The sequence below is a fragment of the Crocodylus porosus genome, unplaced genomic scaffold (assembly GCF_001723895.1).
Source record: "Crocodylus porosus isolate Cpor-Errol unplaced genomic scaffold, CroPor_comp1, whole genome shotgun sequence".
Classification (NCBI taxonomy): domain Eukaryota; kingdom Metazoa; phylum Chordata; order Crocodylia; family Crocodylidae; genus Crocodylus; species Crocodylus porosus.
In genome coordinates, this window is record NW_017728943.1 from 78,684,627 (window position 1) to 78,694,464 (window position 9,838).

General features: G+C 46.0%; 1 protein-coding gene across 3 annotated transcripts in view; it reads left to right on the forward strand.

The window, feature by feature from the left end:
* Positions 1 to 9,838, forward strand: part of KIF6 (kinesin family member 6) — a 415,530-nt gene that overhangs the window by 299,534 nt on the left and 106,158 nt on the right. For all 3 annotated transcript variants that reach the window (XM_019549619.1, XM_019549618.1, XM_019549620.1), the window contains one exon: positions 2,845 to 2,900. In XM_019549619.1, coding sequence (XP_019405164.1) covers positions 2,845 to 2,900 — 56 coding nt within the window. The remainder of the gene's footprint in view (positions 1 to 2,844; positions 2,901 to 9,838) is intronic.

A 9,838-nucleotide genomic window follows, 5' to 3' on the forward strand; every position in this document is an offset into this window, starting at 1 on the left:
ACCTTCAAGAGTAAATTGGATGCTTATCTTGCTGGGATCCTATGACCCCAGCTGACTTCCTGCCCTTTGGGCAGGGGGCTGGACTCGATGATCTTCCGAGGTCTCTTCCAGCCCTAATGTCTATGAAATCTATGAAATCTATGAACGAAGTGTATTAGTAATTTACTTATGAATCAGAGCCATATTATTTGAATTAGGTGACCTGTCACACATTCTAGTCATAGTGAATAAGGTTTGCAAATTTTTTAAACAAGGAAGTTCACCAGACCAACGGGAAAACATGCAAGGTAGAGTAGAGGATGAGCACGGTAGAAATAATCATCTTTTTACTATTGCCGTAGAATTGGTGTATAAGCAGTTAATAAAATTAGAAGTATACAAGTCAGCAGGCCCAGATGATCTTCATCTGAGAGTCCTAAAGGAGCTGGCCGAAGCCATTGTGGAAACCCTGCCAAAACTCTTCCACAACTTGTGGTGCTCTGGAGAAGTCCCTGAGGACTGGAAGAGGGCCAGTGTTGTGCCCATCCACAAGAAGGGCAGGAGGGAAGACCTGGGTGACAATAGGCCAGTCAACCTAACTTCCATCGTAAGGAAAATCCTAGAAAAGTTCATCAAGGAGTCTGTCTGCAATAAGCTTTCAGAAGGTAAGATTCTGAATGACAGCCAGCATGGCTTCATCACAGGCAGGTCTTGCCTTATGAAACCTCATCTTTTATGACCAGGTAACTTGTCACCTGAACACAAGACAGCAGGTTGCCATTGTATACCTAGACTTCCAAAAGGCCTTTGATCTAGTATCGCGCAATGACCTTTTGAGAAAATTGGAGGATTGTGGGCTTAACTCTGAGACAGTCGGGTATGTGAGAAACAGGCTGCAGGATAGGACCCAGAGAGTCAGAGTGAATGGATCTGTGTCATCCTGGTGAGAAGTGGGATGCAGGGGTTGGTGCTTGGTCCAGTACTTTTCAACATCTTTATTAACGAATTGGATATGGGGATGAAGAGCTCACTGGCCAAGTCTGTGGACAACACCAAGTTATGGGGAAGTGTACTTACACTTGAAGATAGGTTACAGTTACAGGTAGACATGGACAGGCTAGCAAGTTGGGCGGATTGGAATCTGATAAAGTTCAATGTCAAGAAATGTAAAGTGCTCCACCTCGGGACAAGCAACCCCCCAACACACCTACAGGCTTGGTGGCACCAAAATGACTAGCACCATGAATGAAAGGGACCTGAGGATAATAATAGACCACAGTATGAATATGACCTGGTAGTGCAATGCTGTAGTCAGTAAGCCAAGTAATAATTTGGCATGCATCAATCAATGCATCTCCAGTAAAACCAAGGAGGTGATACTTCTGCTCTACTCCGCGTTGGTGAGACCACAGCTGGAGTACTGCATCCAGTTCTGGGCACCACACTTTAACAAAGACACAGACTAGGTTGAGAGAGTCCAAAGAAGAGCCACCCATATGATCAGAGTCTTACACAGCAAGCTATATGAGGAAAGGTTGAGGGATCTGGGACTGTTCCGTCTGAGGAAAAGAAGGCTGAGAGGGAACCTGGTAGCAGCTTACCGCTACACTAGGGGAGTACATCACGGGCTCGGTGAGCAACTGTTCACCAGGGCATCCGAGGGGAAAACCTGGAGTAATGGCCACAAACTCTAGGAAGATCAATTCAGGCTCAACATTAGGAAAAACTTTTTCACAGCTAGGGTGTCCAGACTGTGGAATAAGCTCCCTTCAGAGGTGATGCAATCGCCTACTCTGGAAACCTTCAAAAGGAGACTTGACAGTCACCTTGCTGGGGTCACCTGACCCCCAGTTATCTCTCCTGCTTGGTAAGGGGGGCTGGGCCCAATGATATTCCGTGGTCCCTTCCATACTTACAATCTTTGAATCTATGAATTTTCAGACTGCTCAAAGTCTGAATTGTGTTCATCTAAACTACTCAGGGAATGTTTACAAATAGAACAAACAGGAAACTGAAATTTCCATTCTGTGGAAAAATGACATTTTTGACTTTCCAAAATAGAAAAAAAAATCCTGCCATTTTAAAATTTCATATGAAACAAAAATTTCCAAACCATCGAATGCTATGTTTAGTTAAAGTAAAGCATGTTTTGTTTCAACTTTCCTATTATATTAAAATAGTGTATGGAATTAAAATTAATGCAGTGGTTTTCAACTAATTGGCCTGTGGGCCAGATCTGGCCTGCAGAGCCATGGCATCCAGCACGCAGAGTTCATTATTGATCCGAAATCATGTGGCAGCGAGCAGTGGTAGCATTAATTGCCACTTCTGTGCTGCCAAATTTCCAGACCTGTGGAGAGACATGGCCCTGTGTGCTAGATTGCACTAGCTTGTGGTCAGCCAGATTCAGTGTGCAGGATTGCACTCAAGGACTGATCCCATGTGCCAAACCCACAAGGGATTCAGCCCACAGAACAATCCTGCACCATTTATTTGGCCTGCAGGGCTAGAAGGTTGGCTACCACTGAATTAATGTAATGCCAAAGTCTAAATGAAAGTAAAGAATAAGTAAAGTTGGTGGGGAGGTTGCATTGTTTGTAATAAAAACATAATGTCTGTAATAAAAACACATTGTTGAAATCGGTATGTTCTCACACAATATTTTGATTTCATCAGAATTGCCTTCCTTATTAAAAACAATTTTGTTGTAAGTAGAACTGATTTAAAAACATTCAAATGACAAATGTTCACAATAACCAGCATGTGTTTGCAAACAGAAAGCAATCTGTATTCATTCAGTAATTTATTATTAACAAATAGCTGTACTAATAGGAACTTTGAGTGACTTCACCTGTCATTTTGTAGGTTTGCTGAAGCAAAATCCCTCGGAGAAAAAGTAAATGAAGTAAGAAATAAAATAAGTAAGTGGACTTCTTTTAATTTCCTTATGTGTATATAGAATTAGTATGAATTCAGAATGATCTGGGGAGCTGAAACACAATGTAAGTAACTTTTAGATGAGTTTTTGACCTATCATCAATGAATGTGATAATTTTAAGTAGCAACTTTGATTATTAAAAATTCCATAATTGGAAATCCTAGGTTCCTGTTGGACAGATTGTGTAATTTGCAGATTATGATCATGGTTATGATGGACATCACTTATCTTAAAGAAGAATTTAGTCATCTTTACAGGCTGTTAGCATTTAAGATTCAGAATTTCATGAAGAACAAATCCAAATGTATGTGTAGTTTAGATTGTAGGCTCTCTGATGATGGATTGTATTTACCTGTTTATTTATACCAGTGGTGCTGAAACTGCAGCCCACATGCTAGATCTGGCCTTTAGAGTTGTGTCCTCCTACTTGCAGGGCTCCCATTGGGTCCAGAAATGTGATGGTTGGGAGCGTGGCTTTATCACAGGCATTTAGCAAGGCATTTGAAATTGAGTAAGGAAAATGATAATAGCAATGGTAGGCTTTTACCAAAAAATAAACGCAATCATCCTAAAAGCTAATAGGAGTGCAGAATGACACAATGTGGTATTGTCAGAAATATACCTGTCCTTTATTTCCTTTATGCTATTACACCAGATAGGATCAAATCCTACCTTCCTTTTTTACGTGTTTACTAGAACTGTAAGGAATGTGTGGAATATATATATTTTTAGGGAAAGTATGTTTTGAATCCCCTTACCTCAGTCCCTCGAAAAATCATACAGCAGATCCTCAAGGAGTCCATTTCTAAGTACTTGGAGGAGAAAAAGGTGGTTAGAATAACATGGATTCATCAGGGGCAAGTAATGCCTGACCAGCCTGATTGCCTTCTATGACAAAATGACTAGCTTTGTGAATGTGGAAAGGCAGGTGGATGTGGTGTACTTTGATTTTAGCAAGGCTTTTGATACAGTCTCCCACAACATTCTCACAGGAAAGCTAAGGAAGTATGGGCTGGATGAATAGAAAGCTGACTGAAGCATTGGGTTCAGAGAATAGTAATCAATGGTTTGATGTCTAGTTGGCAGCCAGTATCAAGTGGAGTGCCACAATGGCTGGTCCTGGGGGCAGTTTTGTTCAATGTCTTCATCAATGGCCTGGAAGATGGCACAGAGAGCACCTTCAGCAAGTTTGCAGATGACACCACAATGGAGGGAGTAGTAGCTACACTGGAGGGTAGGGCTAGGATTCAAAGTGACAGACAAATTGGAGGATTGGGCCAAAAGGAATCTCGTGAGGTTCAACAAGGACAAGTGCAAAGTCGTGTACTTAGGAAGGAACAATCCCATGCACCAATACAGACTGGGGGCTGACTGGATGGGCAGCAGCTCTGCAGAAAAGGACCTGGGGGTTAAAGTGGATAATAAGCAGAATATGAGCCATCAGTGTGCCCTTTTTGCCTAGAAGGCTAATGGCATACTGGGCTACATTGGTAGGTGTGTTGCCAGTAGGTCAAGGGAAGTGATTATTTCCCTCTATTCAGCACTGGTAAGGCCACATCTGGAATACTGTGTTCAGTTTTGGGCCCCCCACTTCAGAAAGGATGTGGACAAATTGGAGACAGTCCAGCAGAGGGCAACAAAAATGGTGTGGGGGCTGGGGGACATGACTTATGAGGAAAGACTGAGGGAACTGGGCTTATTTATTCCAGAGAAGAAGAGATTGAGAGGTGACTTAATAGCAGCCTTCAACTACCTGAAGGGGAGTTTGAAAGAGGATGGAGCTAGATTATTCTCAGTGGTGGCAGATGACAGAACAAGAAGCAATGATTTAAAGTTGCAGCAACGGAGGTTTAGATTATTTATTAGGAAGAATTTTCTCACTAGGAAGGTAGTAAAACACTGGAACAAGTTACCAAGAGAGGTGATGGAAGCTCCATCCTTGGAGGTTTTCAGAAGGTGGCTAGACAAAGCTTTGGCTGGGGTGATCTAGTTGGGGATGGTTCTGCTTTGAGCACCTCCTAAGGTCCTTTTCAACCCTAACTTTCTATGATTCTATGACTCAGTTTTATATTGTGACCTACTAGGCATGAAAGCATTAACTTCCTCTCAAGGACAGCAGAATAAAAGACAAGTGTTGGTGTCATAGGCATGTCTGAATGTAAATGACCTACCAACCTAGGATTGGAGTTACCTTAGCAGTACACTGAAAGATAACCAGGTGTTAACTTTCAATACTTAGCAGATGCAAAATATGTACAAACAACATTATGAGTGCTTGAAACAAAGAACCCAGGTGTCAGGACACTGCACGTTAAAAACTCTGCTGCTCAGTGTGGAAAGATATGTCCTAGTTTTTCAGGGGCAGAGAGAAAGATAATGCTGCCAGCATGGACGAGCCTAAAAGCCTTCTTTTTCCACTCCAAACTAAGGACCCTAAAAAGAGTGTCCTGTATAACTGTAAACATCTGTTTGCATAGCTTCTAAAGATGCTAATTCTTAAACAGGTGTTCAAGGTCTTTTGCACTTGCTGACAGAGCTGTGGCAAAAAACAAGACTGGTAAAGCCAGGGCTTGTTTTCTGAGTAGTGGAGGTGTCAAGTTTCCTGTTGCAAAGAGAGGAGGCCTTAGGGCTTAGCAGAAAAACAGGGCCTGTTCCCCTAGATACTTGTCTGAGGACCAAGTTCTTCTTATGGCTCCGTGACAAATACTGTATTTACTCAAATATAAGATGAGGTTTTTTATTCCCTCACTCAGCATGGGGGAGAGCTCCTCATCTTATATTCACATACAAGGAGAGCTCATTAAATACATGGTCTGTCTTTGAACTGCTGCCAAAAGCAGCATGTGCTCAGTAATGGAAACTATGAAGCTGATTAAATGCAGCCAACACTAAGCATAACTATAAAACACATGGTCCATTGGGCGAACATACGATGAGAACCTTTTATCTTTTTTTTTTCTTTTCTTGGTGTGGCCCTTAAAAAAAAAAAAAAAAAATGCAAAACAGCCAGATGTTCCCTCCGCAGTGAACTGCCACCAGGCTGGCACCAGAAAGGATCAGAGTCAGCCTGGACACCCTCCCCTTAGTGCTACATTTGATCTTAGCCAAAAGGCTGACCTTTTTCTTTTTTTTCCTTTTTTTTTTAAGGAAAATTGTTCGTGTCCCAAGTCAAATCAGTTCCAAATCCATGTGAGTCATTCAAGAACCATATGTGGCCCTGCTACCAGCAACCATCCTCCCTCCCTACCTGGGACTTCAGATACTTCCAAATCCTTTGGTGGGCATCCTGTGAGCAGGCCCAATCCCAGGGGTTTTGGGGTTCAGATGCCCCCAAGTTTCACTTGCCCTCAGCCATATGGCCACGGGAGCCGGCTAGGGAGGAGTCTCCCATTTTCTTAAAGTCGGTGTATAGCCAAGATCTTCCCGCTGGAAGTGAAAGTGGGAGACTAACTCTGCATTACCTCAGCCAGAGTACTACCCCTTACCATATTCATGGTTTTCCCCAACCAGTAAGAAAACCACCTTAGTGGTCATGGTATTTCCCTTGACCCCAAGGCTAGGTTAGGGCAGCCTATCATAATAAGATTATATGTATAGTACTGCCCATTTAGCTCAGTCCCCCTCACCACTGACTCTCAAGTCATGGTGAGCCACTACATTGCATATATTTCAACTTCCTCTTCACTCCCACAGCTGAGCTGCACATTTCTATCCCATTTCCAATTATTCCTGCTTCTTCACCAGCCTTAAATGCCTGGCAACCATCACCAAACAGGTCCCTAAACACCCAGAATCCCTCTGTCACTCCCTCTCTAAGCCTGGTGCTTATGATTAGTGTGGTCCTACCCTCGATGACATAGAGCTGGGACAGGTTGCCCTGTGTTTCATCTATATGTAAATTTTTGGAGGATCCCAGGACTCATAACAAAAACACCTAGTTCCAGTTGTGTGTGGGGGGCTAATTAACACATGGATCTTGGTGGAGGTATCTAGATTCACATAGTGAGTAGTGTTGAGCTATGGGATCACCATGGCTTAAAATGCTTTCGGCTCTGCTGGTGCCCAGCCCACTGAACTATACTGTAAGTCATGAGCCTTTTTGACTTTGGACTAATTTGCATTGTGCGCACATCTACACATGCACTTTACTGCACATTAGACTAATCTAATGTGCAGTAAATTATAACCATCTATATGTGCGCAGCAATTGCTGTGCAGTAGATTAATGTGAAGCAGAGTTTGCTGTTACCAATGGATACAGATACTATCCAATGGTGCTTTATATTAATGCACCTGAACACACTTGTAGATGCTAACACAGGAGAAAATTGCTCCTGCTCATCCCATGCAGCATAGGGCCACAACTGCTGCTCAGTTTATCCCTGAGTTCTTGGCTGGGTGGGGGAGGAGCTGCCCCCAGCTCCAGGGGCAGCCCCAAGCAGTGGGGAGCCCAGGGCTGGGTGGGCAGGGCAGGGCAGTAACATCCCTGTGTCCTGGGCTGGCAGTGGAGAGCTGTGGCCCCTGCTCTATGCCTCTGCGGGGCTTGGCCTCATGGTACCCTGAGTGCCTTGGAGCATTGCAGCAGGGGAAGGTTGTGTTAGGTGGGGAGTGGGTTGCAGGTGACCAGTGCAAAGCAGGGCAAAGTTTGCCTGACTTTCCTTGCTTGAACCCCAGGTACTAGACAGCCACAGCTGGCAGAGGGATGCCTCTGCCTGTGGCCAGCTGTTTCCTCCCACTCTGCACCTCTAGGTGATATGGGGTCCCTGACACAGGGTGTGTCCCACAGCTGGAAGAGAAGAAAGGGGCGGTAGGGAAGGCAAGAGGATCCTGGGGAGGCATGGCTGATGAAGGGAGTCACAGCTCCTGAAAGGCTGAGCCAGGGGATGCATCCCCATGCAATAGAGCTGGCTTTGGGGGGATGCACCCCATGCAGTGGAGCCACCTGGGGTGAGGGGCACAGGCCAAGGGAGTTCACCCTGCTTTCCCACAGCTAGAGACACCCTAACCCATGTGCAACGTGGTAGCAGCCAGCACCTGTGGAGCACACATCTTGGGGCACCTCTAGCTGCAGGAGAAAGTGGGGTGTGCACCCCCCAGCCTGCATCTCTCCCAGGTGGCTCCATTGCATAGGGTGCATCACCCCCCCCCAAGGCGGCTCTGTGACATGGGGTGCATCCCCCAAAGTTGGCTCTTTTGCATAGGGATGCGTTCTCTGCCCAAGACTGTCTGGAACCGGGATCACCTTCACTAGCTGCACTTCCCCTGGGATTCTCCTGCCTTCCTCACCTCCCCTCCCTCCTCATCCAGCTACAGGACAAGCTGTACCCTCCAGCAGGGACCCCTAGCCCCCTGGAGTGCAGAATGGAGGAAACAGCTGGCCAGAGGCAAAGGCAGACCCTGACAGCTGATGCTGCCCTGGCTCCTGGGGATCAAGCAAGGAAAGCCAGGCAAATTTCACCCTCCCTTTGCACTGGCTGCCTGCAACCCACTCTCTCCCTAACACCTCCTTCCCCTGCCATGCTCCTCCAAGGCACCTGAGGCGGCATGAGGGCAAGGCCCCCAGAGGCACAGAGCAGGGGGCATGTTCCCTGCTGCCAGCCTGGTTTACTGGGCTGCTTGGACCTGAGCTCCCCACCACTCAGAGCTGCTCCCAGAGCCAGGCACAGCTCCTCCCCCACACCCCAGAGCTTGGAGCTGACCTCCCATGCCTCCTGCCAGCCCAGAAATGCCCTTAGTTTCCCCTGCCAGCCCAGGGCTGGCACCTGGAGGAACTTGGAGCTGCCTTTGGCTGTTTAAAAATGTTCCTCCTGTGCTCAAGCAGTTTAAAAATGTTCCTACCTGTATTCAAGCATTTTCCAAACAGGTAAAATGCATCAGTTCTGGATAAACTAAGTCTATGGGAACCCACAGTAATTTACTACAGGCATGCTTATTTCAAGGTCAGTGTTTTCAAATTTGCTTCTCATTTCCACGAGCTCAGGGAGAGCAGAGTTTGACAGTAAGGGAGAAAGAGGGGAAGGGCCTGATGAGGGAAGAAGTTGGGTGGGGATGAGGACAAGGGAGCCACCCCAAATCTAATTTTCTTGCTGTAGTAGTGGGAAGAGGGAAATTCAAGGCAAACCTCCAATAATTATATGCTACACCTGAAAACGACAACAATTTAATACATTTTCTATATATAGAACCTAATTATTGGGGGGTCATCTTATAGTCAAGGTCTTCTTATATTCGAGTAATACAGAGTAGTACATATGGGGCAAAAGGAAGGTACTGGGTAACGTGGGGCCCCTGCAAGACATGCTAGGAATATTGGTCATCACACCAGACGACAAAGCTCACCTATTTAACGACTTCTTTGCCTCCATTTTCCTGAGCAGGGACCAGATCAGCTCCCTACCGGGCCCCCCTCAGGCCCCAGAGGAGGCGCACCTAGGCCAAGGGTCAGGGAGGATCTAGTCAGGGAACTTCTGGAGGGACTGGATGTATTCAAATCAGCTGGTCCGGATGATCTCCACCCCAGAGTGCTGAGGGGATTAGCAGAGGTCATTGCAGGACCCCTGGCACGGCTGTACGAGCACTCGTGGTGCTCTGGTGTGGTGCCAGAGGACTGGAAGGGGGCCGGTGTGGTTCCCATCTTCAAAAAAGGGAGGAAGGAGGACCCAGGGAACTATAGACCAGTTAGTCTTACCTCAATCCTGGGCAAGCTTTTTGAGACAATTATCCTGGCCCATGTGCACAAGGGGCCAGGAGGGGAGATTATGTTTAGGGGCAACCAACATGGGTTCATTAGAGGCAGGTCCTGTCAGACCAAACTGGTGGCCTTCTATGACCAAGTCACCAAATCCTTAGATGCAGGGGTAGCAGTGGACATAGTCTTTCTGGACTTTTGGAAGGCCTTTGACACTGTCTCTCACCCTGTTC